Genomic DNA, 21061 nt, shown 5'->3' with positions numbered 1-21061 from the left:
TCCTAGATTCCACTGCTCGCCACTATCCATCTTTGCTTTGGATTTGAATTTCTCTTCGAATAATAAAGAATCTACTGTGTTTTTTTTCTTTTTATTTCATAGGTTATTTATGGTGATACAGATTCAGTAATGTGTAAATTTGGTGTATCCACAGTTACAGAAGCTATGGAATTAGGTCGTCAAGCTGCTGAAATTATATCTGAAGAATTTCCTAAACCAATTCGATTAGAATTTGAAAAGGTTTGTTCTTGAATATATATTTTCTATAAATAGATAAATATTCATTGGATATTTCAACTGACATTGCGGTTCATAATACGTTGAGCCAGTTAGAAGTCTCTAAGTGGATGGTCTTTTTATTCTAGTAGCTTGATAGACTCGTATATAGGAAGTTTACTTATCAGTATCAACTCTGAGACACCGCTGATCACATCAGTAGACATTGATGATAATTTGTCAACATGAATTATGAATTATACAATGTAAGGCTTATTGCTCTGATCTTTGAATTACACTTAATGTAGTGGATTTTACGATTTAATTTTAGTTAATCTCATGTGATGAGTGAGTAGGATACGCAGTGCCCAAAATTTGATACTGATACACAGACTTCTGTGTACATTAGCCGAAGCAACTACTTGAACGAAAAGACTGGAAGTCAGAAATTTGGTAAATAAGCCGAATCGATATGCCATAACTGTGGCCTTAAATAACCGGTCTATATTAGTATATGAATACTATGAGTAACTCATCCAAACTTCATAATGATTAGTGAAGTAAATATTCCAACCTGGTTAACCGTCACGGGTCTACCTTATTCTGCCACGACGAACCAATTCCGACATGTACGCTCTAAATAATGATAAATTCATACGACCAAACAAGGGCCAATGGTTTCAGTTCGCATCTTCATTTACATGTCCATTAGAAATCAAACCGTCGGTAGTGTATGTATTATCTCTTAGAAATGAAAGCTATTTTATTGTTCAATCACATGCACTCATTTGGTTGATTTCTAACTGGATCAATGTATCGTGATGTGATTTACACGGTGGTAATCTTCATTTTAGTTGACACTAATTGCTTGTTTTATTCTAGACAAAGATAAATAAATCAATTTAACAGTAATCACAAAATTATGAGTTTAAATGCTTTTGCTTACGTTAGATTTTGGCATTGATGCTACCGCCATCGAGAATACCATAGTTACATATTGAAGTTTATCCATGGAAAATTATTTTTCTCGTGAAGCCCTATCTCAAAGATTTGAAAAGCCACTAGATGATCTAAATGTTACTTCATAACTGATCTGCATCAATGCCTGAGCTAATGATAAGGAGTGATGTAGTTGTGTGCGACGACCACTCTACTTATATTGGGAGTCTCTTCAGTCCTGATGATCTGGTGTTCGACAAAATCTCGGGACGGATACAGAAGGCTTGGTTAGTTTTACTCAACTTGCATTACTTGTGGCGTAGTCAAGATGTCCATCTGCTAACCGAAGAGCGAGCATACTGCGTAGCAGTCCGGTTTGTATTACGCTATACGTATGAAACTTAATTTATAAAAGTAGAAGATATGCATATGCTTCAGTCTTTCGATCATGGTTATCTTTAAAGCATTGTTTACTTATCGTGGAACGACTGAATAAGTGCTATTGAGACCAAGCATAGGTTATTCGATAAAGATGTCAAATCAGCTGACCAGGTTGTACACCCTCATCGACCGAGGCAGTTGGAATAAGTAGTTCATATACCCAACCACCATCCCCCCCACCTCGAGGAGCGATTTTAGCTGTTGTTCGAGTAGGTTTGAATGAATGTAGAGGGACCAAATCAAGGCTATGCTCTCGCTAATAATGTCACTCAATATTTATGTAAGCCACGTCGGTACATGTATACTACTCGGCTGGAGTCCACGTGATAACCACGATCAGTGGCTGGAGACGTTTGGTGACATATTGGTCGGAATCGGTCTCAGTAGATACGTAAATGCGTTCACTATCTTGTTACATATCTAATATCACTACCAATGATACCACAATTATTTCGATTCCTTTGGTATTTATGTTTTCAAATTCAGGTCTTCGTTGACCTGTGATATGAGAACTCGGGCTAACGCACATCTTTGTTAGTCTCTTTGTTCATGGATATTAGAAGCCGCTTTCTTTCAGCCTTCAGAATTTGAGCTTGACTATTACTTTCATGAATCTTATTTTGCCGAATGATCCCACCTTTTCAAGCATTTCAACTGTATCTATTACATAAGTTTACTTGTCAGGTATCTCGTTAATTTCATTCCACTATACTAATGTGTGTGACAACTACGCACCATTCATATTTTGTCAGGTTCTATATTATGTATAACAAATCGAATTTGATGTTTATAAGCCTTCACATCATCATTAGTTCATTCCAATGCATTTGTCTTTCCATGATAGAAATAATCTTCCTTACTTTTATATCATTAATTGATTCTAGGTGTATTGTCCATATTTACTGATCAATAAAAAACGTTATGCTGGTTTATATTTTACAAAACCAGATCGACATGATAAAATGGATTGTAAAGGTATTGAAACTGTACGTCGTGATAATAGTCCATTAGTGGCTAATTTAATCAATGCATGTTTAGAACGTATATTGATTGATCGGTAAGAAGATTAAAGTTTTCTGTTCTTGTATGTTATTATTATTTAAGCACATATATATTGGTACAAAAAAGCACTAGATACATATGCGCCGCACAAATCTTATTCGGTTTATGTGATTGCTGTGATACTGCTCAGGTGCCCAAACCGAAGCAGGTGGTTTTCTTAGGGGCCACACTCGGAGCCTTCGACCTAAAGGTCTAATCCACAAGGCAGTGGAGCATCGTGAGGAGATGCAGTCCCATGGTAGCCGGTGACCAACGATTGATTCATACGCCATTTATTCCCTCGAGATACTGGAGCCCATGTGCACCATTGGTTTCAAATCAGGGTTTTCCAACTCCCCTAGGCGGACTTTCCGTATCCACCGACCCGGTTAAAGCGCCGGACATTCGGTTTTCGTCCTCTCAGTTCCGTAAAGAACACTCCCGCCACGAGAAGGCAGTGAGTAGGACTCTCCCCACTCTCGACCGTACCAGGGCATTTGGGGGCCATATACATGTATATATCTTTTTGTGGAGATTTTGTTTAATGGGAATGAATTTCAGCAACTTAATGAAATAACGCTCTGTGTTCTCCTTCATATAATGGGAAGTTAATTCACCTTAGACGATTATCTACACCAAATACCCTCCCAATGTCTATTCCACAGGATTTCTGCACAACTCAGATCAAGAACACATGACTATCCTGACTAAAGCGTCACAAACAACTAATAAACCACTACATAATTGCAGCATTAAAATCGACAATTCAAAAAGCTACAGATTTCCTACACTGAGGATAAATGTCTCAAATGTGGAAATAGATGTGATATCAAAGACTGACTCTACTTAGACAATAATTAAAATTTAGGAAGCGCTGGATAGCTTTTTCATCCCGTGCATTCGATATTTTCAAGACTGCACATCAGGGATCGAACCCAGATCATGAACTCTCAATGGTCGGTCTATGATCAGTCCATAATGTAGAACCACAAAATTCAACAATCTTGTTTTGACGGCAGTACAAAATACGATAGATAATGCAATATAATTTATTCACCAATACTAGACTGAATATTTTAAATGGGGAAAACCAGATCAAAACATTAAATACGAAAAAATCAGACTACTAGACTGGATCCTTTTTAAGCACAAATACGCATTTACGATTAACAGTTAAACATCAGATTATAAAGACAAAAGAGTTTACTCTCTCGGAGGACAAGCGGCTCACACACACAACGAACCCAAAATAGAAATTCCAGGTGAATTAATCACCGTATAAACATACTGATTAATATTACAGATCATGGAGTGGGCGTCTGTCTGCCTTCAATCATTAAATGATCACAGCCTATTGTAACATCAAATCTCTACATTCATCTTTACTGTTAAATAGCCAAATTCGATGTTAAATTGTGTAATATCCATCCTATTGTTATCATATAAATACAGGGAATAATTAACAATACGATTTTGATTTGTCCAGTCTCCATCGATAAGGATAATGGTTCTGGCTTGTCCACTACTGTAGATTTTTAGCTTTCAATAGATCTACACAAAAGAGTTGAATGAAGCAAAGGATGAAATAGCTGTCCACCTCGTATTATTGCTTTCGTTGGTTTTTTGAATTTGTTATATCTGAAGCGTTTCGAATTCACTCGTTAGCGAACGGAACTAAAACTTGTGACCAGAGACCGATAAGCTAGCTATTCTGACGCGTCCCAGACCAAAGCTAACTAGAGTAAGAAGTCCAAGTTGGAAGCGGGAAAAATATATTCCGTAGCAGCCAGAAGCACAGTAATCGTAAGGGGGAAAAATCAAACGTATATATACAGCAATAAATTGTCCTTGGGCAGCATTACAAAATAGCACACTCAAAGATACAACGGACCAATATCGTTTAAGATATCTTACAAGTGGGAAATTCGACTCGAAGATGAAAAGAGCGCTTTTGGCGCGAAAACAAAGAATTTCAAAATAAGATTACAAAATTAGGCCATTTACCAAGTTCTGGGGATTTAACATCCCCAAAAGAATTAAAGTCTGTTAGTGTTATAAACCTTTCTTCAGACTGGACTGTTTCTCCACAGACTTTTCATGTTTCAATATTCAATAGTTTATCATGCATATTTGTTCTTTATTTTTTAATTTATTTTTTCCAGTGATCCAAACGCAGCGATTAGTTATGCTCAATCAGTGATTTCAGATTTATTATGCAATCGTATTGATATTTCACAATTAGTTATTAGTAAAGAATTAACAAAAACCGATGAAGAATACACTGGTAAACAAGCTCATGTAGAATTAGCTGCAAAAATGCGTAAACGTGATCCAGGTTCAGCGCCAAATTTAGGCGATCGTGTACCTTATGTAATTACTGCTGTAGGTGGAAAAAATACAGCAGCTTATGCAAAAGCTGAAGATCCTCTTTATGTATTAGAACATAATGTGCCAATTGATACAAAGTATTATTTAGAAAATCAATTAGCTAACCCTTTACTACGTATATTTGAACCAATTTTAGGTGAAGTGAAAGCAAAATCTGTACTGTTAAGTAAGTCATTGTTTATTGTTCTTTTTTAAAAATCGTGTCTGTATATTACTTCTTATACCTGTTAATTACCCCTTGTGGAGCATAGACCACTGACCAGAAAATTTTATTTTGGGATCTCCTTTCCAATTGTTGTCAAGTTCTACTCATCCTTTTTGATGGTGTGTCTCCAACTTCCGACACTGTGTTATTTTGGTCTGCCTTTTTTCACTGATTGCTTTCCTCCTCTATTCTCTTAACGTTGTTGCCATCTACCTCTGTTGCCGTGGCAAGGTTTTATTATGTATTGGAAGTCGTGGCTGTCTACCATACAATAGCAGGAAAAGTGACTTCTTAGTTGTTCCTTTTATGGAGGCATGATGAGACGGCAAAATTGATGGTAACTCTTCCTCCCAATTCCCTCCTTTAGAGGCTAACTATTCCTTTAACGTCTTGTTATTTCTTTCTGTAAGTCTGTTTATCTGTGAGTGATACGGTGTAGTACGTATCTCCCTGATGCCAAAGTGCTCTAGACGGGCTTTAAACTCGTCAGTTTCGAAACAGGGACCCTGGTCGGTCGATATTGCGTGACCCGCCGCAATGTGTCGGGTTACTACTTCAGTCACTGTTCTTGCCCGCTGGTCTGTAATGGTTACAACGTCTACCGGACTACCCGATACAGCCTTCAACATGTCATGCTCCGATTGGAAAATAGCATAACTTTCCTCCTTGTTAATTGGCTTAATTGTAATGATGTTATAATCAATACTAATAACTATAAATACTTATGTTTTTCTGTACATTTTTGATTCTTATCCAATAACCACTTCCACTTGAATTTTCGTATTTGCGACTGTGAGGTTCTACACGTTCGAGTGATTGCTTAAATATAGTGAAACTACCGAGTTGTACTGAAGTTGTGTGTTTTGTCTCAGGTAAATATGATAAACAGACCCATGTGCATTTTGTTATTTGTCTACTTTTAAGCTTTTGTTTGATCCATAAATCCTCCGCGAGGCGTAACAGGCGTAAGTAATAAATCGTTGTTATATGTCGTATCATTGGTTACTCCCCTACTACTCCGGTTTTGTATCACTTGTGATTGAGTTGTGTACATGCTGCAATTCCCTGATTATGTCGCTGTATGGTCAGATATTTCAAATATGTTATTGAGTGAGTTTTGAGTCATGGTCAAATTGAGCATAAATGATCTGCTAGCCATAGGGTCGCCAGGAGCTTAAGGAGAAATAGCTGTTATGATCTTGGTTCGTATGTCACTTGGTAAATAAGACACTGGTTTTAATGGCACTATAGGTGAACTGGTCAATAATCATACTAGAGAGTAAGAGAATGATCATACAACGGCTTTCTTGTTACCTTAGCCTGATTATGTGGGACTCAGTACGGTACTACTAGCTAACGATTTCTTTTCAGTGTTATAACATCATCCCTATTTTTCTTTTTACAAAATATTCTATTTTTTCTTTGTGCCACATAGATGGCGAGCATACTCGTGTAAAAGCTGTGGTACACTCTACCGTTGGACAATTATCAGCTTTTACAAAAGTACGTGCATCATGTATTGGATGTAGAACATTATTACCAGCTGATAAAACAGGTGAGAGGAAAACTATTTTGAACATATGAAGATTTTTTGTGTACCACTTTCTAGTATTTCATTGCTTTCTTTTCTAACAACACTCAGCTTGGTAACTAAACAACTATCCACATTCAATGGGATGATAACACATTTACTAAAAAAAGACTATTATTGGTTAGATGGGTAGTCCGTCAGTTCAAGGTGATGCAGGGATATGTTCGTGAACAAGATAACCTCGGGTGTTGTTAAATCTATGAGGATGGTCGCCACTTCCCGGTTTCCCATATTGTGGGGGGGGTGTTTCGTCTTACTGGTGGCCCTAGTGACCTAGGAGTTTGACCGGAGAGCCGATATGACAACTACTTCGCCCCGGTCACACACGGCCTTCCTATCGAATGTTTTTGATGTGCTGGCTCGGCCTGCCAAAAAGCCTTGCCGCCAGAGACGAAAATCTGTGGGGTAAGGTGTGGTGTGATTATTTTATGTCGAACTTCCATTATCCCTTCCTTCCGTTGTGAGAAGGCGACATTGCTCCAGATGCTGGTTGTCTAACGAAATCACCTTACTGCTGTCACACTTCAGTACAGTCACCCTCGGACCTTAAGTTGCTGTCTACGGTTCTCCAACCTATCTGGTATAGTAAGACCTACGAAAAGAGGTGTTCTATACACTATATTTCAGTCGAGCTATCACGATAGGCAAGCCTGACAACCACGTCAAGGTAGCAGCTAAGGTTCAAGGTTGATGGTTGAAAGTAACCGACATGAAACCTTTGACTTGTACTTCATGCTAGTTAACTGTTTTGTCAGTATAAGATTGCTCACGAAGATAATGGGCCAAATCAGCTGATATCTTTCATTTTAATGGCTTGGAACTGATTAACATGAAACCACCCTAAAATTAACTATAACCCTGTAAGAACATAAGGATAGCAGCTGCGATGTGAAGAAGGAAGGGAGAATAATGTATGTTGATATAACCAGTACAGTAGGAATTAATTCATTATTTACATAAAAGTTCGAATGAACTCGAAGACCGTTGTCATTATCCATGTTTTTCTTCTTTTACTTCTTCTTCGTCGAATCTAGATTCAGCTTTATGTAAATATTGTGAATCACGTGCATCAGAAATATATCAAAAAGAGATTGTACAGTTAAATTTATTAGAAAAGAAATTCACTTCTTTATGGACAGAATGTCAACGTTGTCAGCAAAGTATACATGAAGAAGTTATATGTACCAGGTAGATTTATTATTATTATTATTATTACTTTGAGTTATATTCATTGTATGATGTAGACTAGGAATTCAACGATCTTGACATACCGCCCAGACTAATGATAATGCGCTCACTAATAACTCGTACACAGAGTTGTAGTGCGAAACTATTGAATGAGGTTCGACCATGTTGAACAGGTATCAGTGATAACAATGAATGATGATCTCACAATATCGCGAACTGACTGAGGTTACAAATTTAAATTTAGTGGTCTGGTGATCTTAAATGTGACTCCTAATGACGTTTCTCAAATACCTACTTTTGACGAAACGGTTGTAAAGCGCTTCCTAGTTTTTAACGGTTCCCTAACTGCAGTCAGTGAGTGGCGTCAGTTACAAACAATAATGTTAATTTAGTCTTGAATATGTCTGATTTCGTGGTCAGTCCGACAGAAAGAGACTACTGCACACAGTTTAACATTTTTCCCTGTATCTATTGAATGGTTTGTGTTAGCATATTATTTCGTTGGTTCTACCCTTCATAATTTGCATTCGTACACTGGCTACATGCACTTCGATATACCTTTGGAAAATTGGATACAATATGTAGATTCTATCTTATTTTAAACTTGTAAGCTGCACTTATTTTAGTGTTTCCTTGTTACGATTGATAGAAAAATCATTGGTTGTACATACCGTCATCTATCTCCCAGTATTCACCACGAATCACTATCCAAATAGCTTAGTCGTTTCATACTTATCTATTTCTGCTTCCATTCAAATATATCGTTCCTCATTACACTTTTCTCTTTCCTTGTCTTCATTGTACCGTATATTGAAAACTGCTGACTAGAATGTAATCCGGTTCTGTTAACATCCAAAACATCACATTCAAAACTTTTATTTAGGTGAATTACATTTCCCGTGCAGTCTAGAATCAACTTGTATTGCTGAACACAAAACAAGGTGCAAATGAATGAATAATGTCTTGCTTCCATTTGTTACTGACGATTTTTTCGGATTCAACAGTCGTTTAGCCGCACTGGCTATTTCCGCCATAGTCCAACAGCTGTAGCTGATGAATGCGGTACTACAAGGCACCAATCGTCCATTTGCATCTTATGTATTCTTTAATGCAAGTTAATTCTAGGCTGTTTCCTCGTGCTTCCCTTCTGGTCTTCATATTATTCTGTATATGTAATAATTTCTAACCTCCTGAGAATTTTCTCTTCGGCTGTTGACTGTGGAAACTTCCACGTGACACTCCTGTACATACTACTTATGAGTAGCATTCACCACAGTAGTAGGACATACATTAATTAATTACTAATGTTAACATTATTTTTGTACATTTCAGTCGAGATTGTCCAATTTTCTATATGCGAATGAAATCACGTAAAGATGTAGATGAAGCTTATAAAACAATTCAACGTTTTGGCAATCCTAATTGGTAAAACTCATATTGACTGAACTAGTAGTCTATTGTAAAGAAAGAAACAAAACAATAACAATATTCTGTAATATCATTTGATCAGTAATTATGCATTTTATCTCAGGTTTTGTTTGGTTATCTTATACCAGAGTTCAGATTTATTATTATTCTATCCTAAATATTTTTTTATTTTGAAAAGTGCATTTCTGAATTATTGTACTTCACGTTTAATTGTTCAACATGTTTTTTCTTTTGATTGGAGTACAATTTGTTTCTTTTTCGGATATCTATTGTAAGAATTAGATAATTATAAATGCCTTATTTTCTAAGCTAATCTCTAGATGACTGAATACAGCCAAAGTTGGGACAAGTAGGTTATTTGGCTTAATAAACTTCATGTTTCGAATAGTTACTAGATGAGGGGAAATAATGAAGCAACAGAACTTTGTAAGATTCTAACTGGCAAATAAACGAAACGTAGCCACATAAGGGTCAAAGCGAGCCAATTTAGTAGTGGGCATTAAATGCATTGGTGGATTCATTTATTAATCACAGCCAAAATTTGTACTAACTGCCAATACTTTCGATACTAATTCTGGATCCAAGCAAAAAACGTTCCGGTCTTTATTTGTCTAGACTTAGCTACTTTTATAAAGCACAATCGGATGAGTGAGTCCAATAAGTTATTTGCAGCCTCTAGACTACTTCTCTACCTCATTGCTCGTTCTAACCATTCACTACCAAAAAATCAGTGCCTTTGAAATGAATACCAAAATGTTATCAGAATTCGACTCATTCAGGCCATATTTGTAACAATGATTAGAGATTTCACTGGGAAGATATGCAGTGTGAGGATGGCCGGCGAGTACGGCCATCTTTTCACGGGGCTTGGAAGGTGCCCGCTGAGGGATAGCAGTTACAGCTTTGCGTGACAGCAGCCTGGCTCGCGGGATGTGGGGTTTTGGGATGATGGAACGGTCTCGGATATTGAGACGGCTATGTATACAGCGATCCAGTAATTGGCTTCTTTGCGAGATTCCCCAGCATTTGAGGTGTGTTCAGAGTTGACACTCACTAGGTGTGGAAATGTCGAGTCGCATTTGACTATGATCACTACTACAGACCAATTACCAGGTTAAATCCCTCAGTAGGATAAATACTAGAAGGACAGTTGTAGTTAGGATATATTTGTTAGTCATCTCGAGGTATCGTTATAATGCTGAGATCGTGCCAAAGTATACAGGCGAGACTATCGTGCATACGTGAGTAAGTTCAAGGTTACAAACAACGGAAAAAGTGTTTTTGGTACACTTAAACAAAAAGTTACAGCAAAACAATCACTGGTATGGTTGATTATTAAAATAAATTTTTCCGATACACCAATCGCGTTCTCTTCATATAAGTAGATCACTACAACTGTTTAATGTTGTATTTGGAGTAGTCAGAACTTCTAAGAGACTGAAAGGATGCTACAATCGGTCAGGTCTAAAAAACTAAGAGTAAATATTTGTTAAATAAAAATCGCCCAGTTACCACACTTAGTAATATGGTCAGATTAATGGAAAGTATTTTTCGGTTTGCCACTCTACGTTACTTAATAGAGAATAATCATCCATTGATGCAGTAACATGGTTTTAGAACAGGCCTTTCATGTTCGATTCATCATTTCATCACAAAAAATGATTGGACTGCAGAGAAAGACAGAAGTATTCCAGGAGATGTGATTTTCACTGAACTAAGTTAACCCTTCGTTAAGGTCTGTGATCCAAGTCTTAGATTTCTACTTCGAAGTTACGGAATTATTTGTAAGCTCATGAATTGACTTTCACAGAGTTAGTGGAAACGAGTGAGAGTAAATGATGCCTTATCATCATGAGAATCTGAGGATGATCCTAGGCCTTATTTTTTTACTTTAAGTAGATGATCTACCAAGTGCCACAGTCATCTGTCCTACTGTTTCCTGATGACATTAAAATATGAAGACCCACATAAAGTGCGTCTGACAAGATATGATTACAATTAGACTTGAAAGCACTAGTTGAGTGAGTAAATCAGTGGTCACTAGAAATAAATCCTACCAAGAGTATAAAAGTGCAGATCAGTTGACTAAACGATTTACATATATACACAATAAATGGAATCTCATTATCCACGTTTATTGATGTCTTAACCAATCTCCATTATCTTAACGTAGGTTACCAAGTAGTCTGATATTAGCTAGCCGTTCGCTGAATGTCGATGTAAGTGGTGATATGCTTTATCTTTGATCTAGGACTGGTCATCTGAGGTTAAAAAATCGAGATCAAATAATCTTCATCTGGAGTTCATTCCTCACATCTAGTGGCGAATCACTAGAGTTTTCAACCAGAACAAGTACTATCAACACGTATTAGTACACTCAGTGAGATTGAATCTCCACAGTACTACACATCGAAGGGATTAACGTGAGTCATTTGACCTCCCATTCATACATCTGAAGATCGAAAACAGATATGACTGACAACTACTTGTTACTTTTGATTTCAATCGGTTGTGGCTGACTCCTGTCCTATGTATTCATTTCGATTGTCATTTCCCTTGACGCGAATTTTGACATCACAGATGTCTGAAGGTGGCATATCCATACTCAAAACTCCCTTGCGTATTCGACTACATACCGGTCGTGTCACGTAAAACGCCGCCTGGGTAGTAGTCTGAATTAAGTTTTGACAGCCAATCTCGCTTTACGCGCTCAGCACAGACCATCTCATTCTGACGGCACACCTCCCCCTCACGAGAATCAATCCCGATCGCCGGGTGTGTGGTGCGACCATCAGAGTCTTGTCTGTTAGCCTGCACTCCTGTTAGTGGAGCCTCTCATCACGAGAGTTTGCTGCTGCACGTCTCAGACCTTCCCGCAAGGCACACACGGGTGACTGACTATGCACCCTTCAGGTAACCTCACAGTGGCTCTCCCCCAGGCGACAACAACACGCACTTGGTATCACTGTCCAAACTAAAACTTCACATAAACAGTATAGAAGTATAATTTGCATGATGTTTTCAAACATCTAACTGAGGATAACCTGGTTGATCCTGGGTTAAGAGACAAGAATTAAAAACCAACCTGTACGATTATTTCTTTACAATCGACTTTATTTCTTCTGAACTTCTGTATTTTAAATCCACACCATTTAAGTAGTATATGCGGTATGTACACAGTGAGTTAATTGACTTCCAATCAGACATACCATCAGTTGGCATTGAACAACAGACTTCCATAAACGAAATAATACTATAAACATTTATTCTTTTTGCTTGTGATGAAGAAAGGAATTCATGAGTAATTGCTACCATGATTGTTAATATGACTATATATACTACTTAAGTAGTGTTAATTTGGTTGCTCTGTGCTGAGCGCGTGAAGCGAGATTGGCCGTCAAAACTTAATTCAGAATACTACCTAGGAGGCGTTTTGCGTGACGCGAACGGTATATAGTTGCATAATATAGACGACTAGTAGGCTTCAACTATTTTATTTTCAATGATAACAGTTCATCCCATGAATAATGTTCTACTGAAATCATCCCTATCGACTGCCAATTTCTCAAATATTCATTGGAAATCTCAAAACGTCAATCCGTGGAACCCTACATAAAGGTCATCATTATTTATTTATGATATATTATATCCAATATTTGCAACCAACAAAAAGTGCTTATAAGACTCCACTTCTAGTCAGTATCAAGTATATGAAATATTTCTCTCTTTCATTTTTATGTCGATTCATACAACACGACAATCAATGAGCAGATAAAATGTTTCTCGAATTATGTTCTGATTAGTAATATTATTACCGCCTGATCTTGTTCTTAATTCCTAGCACACATACACTGTTCTTAATCAAAAACGTTCATTTTATAGGAATATTCGTCAGTATTAGAACGAATAGTTTGACAGAAATCGGACACCGAGTATAGAGAAGACATTATATGTGACTAAACTAAAGTCAACATCTGAATATGATTGGTTAAGTACATTAAAGATTTGATCTGAATGTGAAACACTATATGTTTTTTTAATAATCTTGATTTTATCAATTTTGAGAATTTGTGGAGATTGTAGTATATTCAAAGTAGTATTCACGAGTCAATCTAAGCTACAGTCTACACAAATCCCCAAAATTGATAATTATCATGTGCTCACTAGTGACTAACTCCAAGATGGATTTCCTGGAGTTCTAGTGAGGAATCGGGACCAGTGAAGTCCAATCCGTGTCAGGTGTGACAGTTATCCACCTCAGGCAATAGATGAAGGGTTGCGCAAGATCTTTGATCGATAGAAGTTAGACATTAACACCGTTGGATACCAGCTTAATGTTTTAGAGGTTGGGCGTGTGAATCCGAGGCCGAAGGTCCTAGGTGCGGATACCATGTGCGGAATCGTGGATGCGCACCGCTAAGGAGTTCCATATTAGAACGAAACAGCCGTCCGGTGCTTCCTCGTTTTTAATAGTGATCTAACTCTGCTTGACTCGTGAACCCAGTTTTGATTATTACCATGAAGAAGTTCAGGCAAGTTCACCGGACTAAACATTGGAATTATTTAAATTCCAATCACGGAGATTATTTCAAATATAATTTTTACATGTAATGTTGTTGTGACATGCGCTGTTCGACATCTGATATTAATACACAGTATGCTACGTTCTAAGCCCCCAACCGACTACCTCATCAAGAACACCAGAGTGAGAAAGTGTGTTGGACTATGGAATCAAATGCACAAATACTCATTCATAAGGGATGAGTTATCTACTACTCCTGGTGGTATTTTGTGTCTAGACAATCGTGTTGTTATTCCTCCTTCATTACGTAGATCTGCCCTAAAAGATCTTCATAGTGGATATTTAGGTGTTGAGAAAATGAAGTCCTTTGCAAGACTCACTTGTTGGTGCCCAGAGATAAATGCAGGTATATGTCATACAGCAAACAATTGTGAGAAATTTCATAAGTTGAAAAGTCAGCCTTTGAGGTGGACTTCATGACCAGTATCTTGTGAGGCGTGGTAGAGAATTCATGCAAACCATTGTGGTCCATTTCTTGATTAATACTATGCATTTGTTGTCGTTGATTCTTTTTCCAAGTGGCCTGCATTCTCTTCAAAACCTCACCTAATTCTGACTTTACAATCCAAGCATTATGAAAAGTGTTTGGTTGGGAGGTGGTTCCTATGATATTAGTGACTGATAAGCGCCCCAATTTTGCTGCAGGCACAGTCCGTACGTAGTTGAATGGTATGGGGTGCAGACATCATTTCACTGCCCTAGGTACCCTTGTTCTAATGGTCAGGCAGAAAATTTTGTCAAGACATTGAAAACTGCTATTAATTCTATTGCTGCTTCAACATTTAATGAACTAGATAGGGGAGTAGTTACATTTCTACTTCAATATAGAAATGCGAAACATTCTGTGACAAAAGAGACTCCAACAAAGCTATCAAAAGGAAGAATTATTTGTTCGAATATGAGGTGTTCGGAGTCTGTAGAAGTTACATATTATCGTGGGAATGATCTTCGACTAGCCAAGGGGATTGTGGTTGTTATATCTTGTGGCCGAGTGGATGCCTAGCTAATGTGTGACTTGATGAGACCGCCAATCAGGGAGCAGCGAATTATCGATCGGAACAGTGACACACGAAACCGTACGAGCAGACTAGAGTGCTCACCGGTCCTGCGATCTGCCTAGCCCAGCCAGTTAAGTCCAAAACACCAATAACAGCCTCTGTGGTATGAATCATTATTTACAAACATACTGGGTTTATATACCAACCAAACAGACCACATCGTACCATAAAATATAAAATAACATTTGTACAATATTTAGCCAAATGTGGCTGTGAATAGTAATCAATAAACTTATGATAACTCAAAAATCGTATAATAATAGTTCAAAGGTCAAAATAAAGCTAATAATAAGAGTAAACGAGTATGATTAGGTTAGTTACAATAGGAGATATACACATTACATTGGCCAATAAATAGTTCTCAAAAGTTACCATTCACAATTCTCTTCGCGATACAACAGTGGTGAAGAATGTCGGGAAATTGTTGGTGCGGATTCTAGATATCAATGACTTCAGTATACATAACCGACATGTTGATCAAATACAATTACAGGACCCAGGTGAGTCTGTTCCAATTTCGGTTGTTAAATCTAATACTAAAGAGTACATTCTAGATAATAGAGAGTTTTTATCCAATACACTCTCAGACAGACACATGATGAACTTAAGAAGAAGAAGAGGTACGATCGATTACATACACAGACTCCAATTTAAGCCGTGGAAGATGTGGTGTTTACATGAACCAATTATTCCTTCGTGCTTGATGACTACTTGATTTCGAATTCCAAATACAATACATTCATTCGTGTTCATCTAATACTTCTTGATTAAAGTGCGTTATTTCTGGGATTCCTAGCTTATACTATAATTCAAATACTTCTAATTATCACGATCCCCCACTGCTGTTGTTACCTTCACGAATCGTACTAACAGTTGAACCAGGAGCTGTCGCTGTATTTCCACATACATATAATTTCTTGGAGCTAAACTTGCAGTAGCCTGAAGTAGTTGACTTTTGCCTGATCCAGGATCACCTAATCTTTAAGTTCAAAACAAATATATAAATTAGGAGTAAACCAAAAGGATTTCCCATGAGAAATAACGTGGAAAACCTAATACACTGGGCTAAAGTTAACATCAGAATACATATTTGCTTAAACTATGGTGAAATATGAAGGCTGTGACAACTTGAACTGGTGTACATTATTGTATCAGATTGCATAATACCGATGACTGTAATATGAGGGACAAGAATTAGACTTGATAACCAACTTTTGACTTGATAAGCTAGTGAATGACTTATAAAAGCTGAATACTACAACCATATTTGTTGTTTTAGATCACAGTGACCAGAGAAGTTAACAAAACTGATGACAGAACAACTGAACATATAAGTGACGTCGCAACCCACTCACTAATAACTGGACATTATGAGTTCCAATTGTACATCTGGAACACTTAGTCTCTTTGACATACTGATTGTTTCATCTTTCGTTAGATGAACGAAAAAAGGAAAACAAATTTTGTGTTCAGACTAGTCGACATACCCTGAATACTTGTTAACCTGCCGGTGGCAGCTTATTGGGAAGTAAGGATACCTCAACAAACAGCTATGGAAAGAGAAGCAGACAGACGTCACAAACATGTGGCTTGGAACAACGGTCCGCTCTGTATCGCCTTATGGCTGTAAATTACCATGAGAAAAGAAGACACACCCAGACGCCCAATATTTCCCCGAAGCTGAGGATTTACCCAATAATTCCCAAAAATAAAGAGATCGGAGTATTAGTGTTTTGAGGCTTTACTTCGCCGAAAGTATTATTGAAAGCTTCATAGACAACAAAAACGAATTTTAAAAAAATTCATGACGAATTTTCTAAAGTCTTAAGCAAATATCAGGTAAGTACAACACACAATCAGGAATATTGCCTTAATTTTTCATTTTAGATCAATAAAAGGTTGTGGCAAACAGAGCACCAGACAGTTTCTAGTAAAGATATACCACGAATTTTTAAGTTAGTCCTACTGTACAGTAACTAATAATAACATCAACGGTATTACAAAAAACGACGCGCAAACGAGAAAACCAACCTTGAGACTTGAAATATCTCCAAATGCTCAGTAAAGCAATAGTACTGACCAATATCCAATACCTTCATCACAGGCCTATACAAACCAGTTGTTTTCCTTTGCACCTGCTTCTTGTTGATTTGGTGCGATCCCAGGTATTTAACAATCTCCAATAAGTATTAGCCTAGCCACTCAATCACACTAGTTCTAAATTATGGCCCTCTACTAGCAGTACAGTTTTGCTGAAGTGGTATCCATCCAGCGTATATATATCCGTCTATATCTGTCTGTTCTAAATCATAAGCTACTTGCTCTAACAGAATATGCTAACGTGAATCCAGGTTATTCTTTCGATTTCCTCTCTGTTTGCTAGTCTTACTAGGATTGTGAATCTGGGTAAAATTACTTAGTTGGATACTCGGTTTAGACATTTGAGTCAACTGATTCGTGTTGTTAACATTGGTCTATGTTTCGTTATCTATTGTAGTTTTGAGGTTTATCATAACCCTGATGCTTATTAAAATACATCTGACTTAATCCTTGAATTAAAAACTCTACAAGCTCCTTCTTCTGGTCATAAAGTAATCATTGGTTGCAACAATTTCATTGTGAATTTCACTCAATGGAATAACAGGTAGAATATGAAGTAATATAAGAACAAAGTTTGCAAGATGTGAGGTTACAAATAGAACAGTTATAAAAATAGGTAAATTTATGCTGCACAGGAACATGACCTGAGCGACACTTCGAATTAGTAACATTTTTTGACCGAAATTAGCATAGATCCAATATCTTTGCCACAAACAATACGTTTGTAAATAAACGTGTGCATGTTACATTCAAAGTAATTAGGAAGAATGTAACTGTTTGAGATATGTAGATCTACCATATAGTGGTTCAATCTCAGCATGATTATGGTTTTGACACTTGTTACTGTAGTAGTCTACCAGTGAAGAAAGACACAGATTGTGATCTTTGAATGTGGTTGAATTTACCCACGTGGCAAGAGGAGCAGGATATTTATCCAGTAGAGCAAGCTAGTCATAATTGTTCTAGTGAGAAGGCCAATCGATGACAATCGGAAGTGATCTGATGGACAAGTACATCCCAGAGGCCAAAAGACGGGTTAGTTTCCCAAGGGGTATAATTATATATATATATTTATATATATAACTTGGAGTCTTTCCCGTAACACTGAGATGGACATATGTTGAAAGTGGAGAATCTGAGCTCGACAGCTGACATACGGAACATGTGGAAGTGCACTGATTAGCGAAAGCATACAGAAATTCGTGATGAACCTTGTGAAGAAAATTACGTGGTAATCTGTTGCACTGACTAAATGTTTCGTAGAAGGAGGTGAAAATCACCGGGGATGGGTACTGCACAAGTTAGCCAGAAAATTGTGACGTCTACAACAAACTTCATAAACATTAGAGTGTTATTATATCAACACGATCATTCTTAAAAGATGGCATGAGGTCTGCTAAACGCTTTTCAGAATAGAGATGTAAGTATCTAGTATTGTGATATATATAGCACTTAATTAAGCCCACATATTGGTCGACAAAAATTTCTCGTTTATAAATAAATAACATTTCCCTCACGATTCATAAAAATTGTTGTTTAGGTCGTATTTAACTTTGCGACATAATCCAAACTGCCCTCCTTTCCTAATTGGACCAAGCAAACCTTGTCAGTTGTCCATTTACCACACTGTTAGCCACAATAAGTTCGGAAAGTTTGTATCCGTGTCAATTACTTTTGAAAAATACTTTCACTTGCTTTTGACATTATAAATTGAATTTATACCAACTGTCTCGGTAAGTCCTTTCCACATGTCAATCTGACTGACCTAACCAAAGCGAGGTCGAAGTGCCTGATTAGCATCCTCGTGGTAATATTCGCGCAACCATTCTCCATCTTCTAGAACGATTCGCTCAATGTCGCCCAAAGCAACTGTAGGATCATCAACGTTGATGGTCTATGTCGAAATGATTGAGGGCCTACTAGAGTTAGACGAGAATGGTGACGAACCAACTAACGCTGAAGTCACACCTCGCGACCAGCACCTTACGTGGATTGCCCCCATCGACGTAACGAGGGGCCATGGATGCTATGGAGACTGTACAACATAAAGGACGTTATTACAAGAATATATTAGTTAAGGTACAACCACTGCCGCGTGAGCCAGTACATGGCGTATGATTGATTGATGCGCGTTGACTATCCTTGACCTTGACAGGGATCGATGATCTGTTCGATATTCAGTGACACTTCACCGACCCTACACAACTATTGGCTCCCTACAGTTTACGTGTAGAGCTGTTGCTGTCAGTCACTGGTATGATTTTCGGTTACATTTTTCACCAGATTTCATTATCTTACCCACTGGCGATCTAACTATAATCATCGATTTAACAACTTACAATTCATTTCCGCTAAGATGATAGGACTCTGCATCATATTTCGTGTAGTTTATATCGCACGGATGTTCACAATTTGAAACACATTTTTCAACTACAAACTCTTACTGTATGTATTTGATTCTAATTACTAGTTTCACTTTACTTCATTCAACAAGGTTCTATCAATAAAATCGGAAGTGGAACATCGACATCTTTAGCTGAGGCCACTTGAATTATTGCTATGTCTGAAAGTTGGAAAGAATTTCCTTACTTTCGACAATGAATCTGCAGGTGTCAGAATAGTGATTTATAATACACTAAAGTGTGAAATGGTGACTTTGAGGATTTCTGTTTCCAATTTACATCGTGGGGAATCAAGGCCTGATATCTACTACAAAATACAGGATTACTAGAGCCTCCATAAACAGTAACATAGTCTCAAATCTTTCACGCACTAATTTCAAGAGAACAGAAGCTTTATAAAGTTTCGAAAATTCAATCACCGGCTTATTTCAGTACTTGATCTCTGTCCATGGTTCATGAACTCAAATAAGGACAATACTACAGGTACGAAATTCCAAGGACCAAAGTCCATTGTTGACCACTCGTATTAATCTATTCAGCGAATGAGTACGCTGTTTTCACTTTGTCATGCTTATAAGATTTTACTAAGAACACACATCATTTTTCAACCTCTCGTTCGGATTCGCGCCAAAATAGACCGAATTTTGTAAATGTAGTTATTTATTTTTTATAGTACTCTCTACTCTTGTATCTTCATATGCATAGTTAAATGATTTCAGTAGTTCAAATGATGTTAAATGATATGAGTCACTTGAAAGGCTTCCTGAGTGTTCTGATCGTCTGAAATCCTCAGTATCATAATGGTATGATTGTTGATTGGTACTAATTCTTTTCATAATTTTAAGCATGTGCTACACATGTGTTGAATCAAATCTTTTCTTAATTCTATATCTTCTAGATTTTCTGAATTTTGGGCTGTACACAGTCCTTCAATGCACAAAGCACCATCGAGATGGACAGAAATCCTCTAACAATTCAGCATCGCAAAAAGACAAATTTATAGCGCGTCATATAAGAGTTGGTTTCTATGGTTCCGACACTGTTTGTTCCACTAATTCAAATAACTAGATATTTGGCTACAGTTTACAAACATTGATGTCAGATTTATTGAAATATGAGAAAGTTGGGAATATAGGGGAGGGAGCATTTGGAAAGGCAATACTTGTCCTATCAAAATCAGAAAACATTCATCGAGTGATGAAAGAAATCAATATTCGCAAGGTACTTTTATACAGTACTACTAGCTGATATATTTTTCTAGATGACACTCAAAGAGCGAGAAGAAGCTCGAAAAGAGGTGAGTTCGGTTTCGAATTTTTTATATATCCACACTAAAGTTTCGATATATATGAGATGTAAAATACAATTAGCCAGTTTCTTCATACAGGAATTAATCTAAAATATTTTTTGCTTGTGTTTTGTTGGAACCGATTGCTTGAATTTCATGAATCGTTTTTCTTCTCCTAACGTTATACTAGGACT

The 21061-nt window shown here is 37.2% G+C and overlaps 1 protein-coding gene and 1 non-coding gene across 2 annotated transcripts in view; both read left to right on the top strand.

The window, feature by feature from the left end:
- The window catches only part of Smp_087010 (DNA polymerase delta catalytic subunit,putative), a gene marked incomplete at both ends in the record, with an annotated part of 38173 nt that extends 28735 nt beyond the window's left edge, over window positions 1–9438 (top strand). The window contains 6 exons of the mRNA XM_018790693.1: window positions 103–240; window positions 2481–2653; window positions 4800–5191; window positions 6666–6785; window positions 7856–8009; window positions 9342–9438. Coding sequence (XP_018646088.1) covers window positions 103–240; window positions 2481–2653; window positions 4800–5191; window positions 6666–6785; window positions 7856–8009; window positions 9342–9438 — 1074 coding nt within the window. The remainder of the gene's footprint in view (window positions 1–102; window positions 241–2480; window positions 2654–4799; window positions 5192–6665; window positions 6786–7855; window positions 8010–9341) is intronic.
- Window positions 9439–12087: 2649 nt separating this feature from the next.
- Window positions 12088–12381, top strand: Smp_sma.rnase_p.1.1. Its single transcript, XR_001974650.1, has one exon.
- The last annotated feature ends 8680 nt before the right edge of the window (window positions 12382–21061 follow it).

This window comes from Schistosoma mansoni, assembly GCF_000237925.1.
Source record: "Schistosoma mansoni, WGS project CABG00000000 data, supercontig 0041, strain Puerto Rico, whole genome shotgun sequence".
NCBI classification, from domain to species: domain Eukaryota; kingdom Metazoa; phylum Platyhelminthes; class Trematoda; order Strigeidida; family Schistosomatidae; genus Schistosoma; species Schistosoma mansoni.
This window is presented reverse-complemented; position numbering and strand designations above follow the sequence as displayed.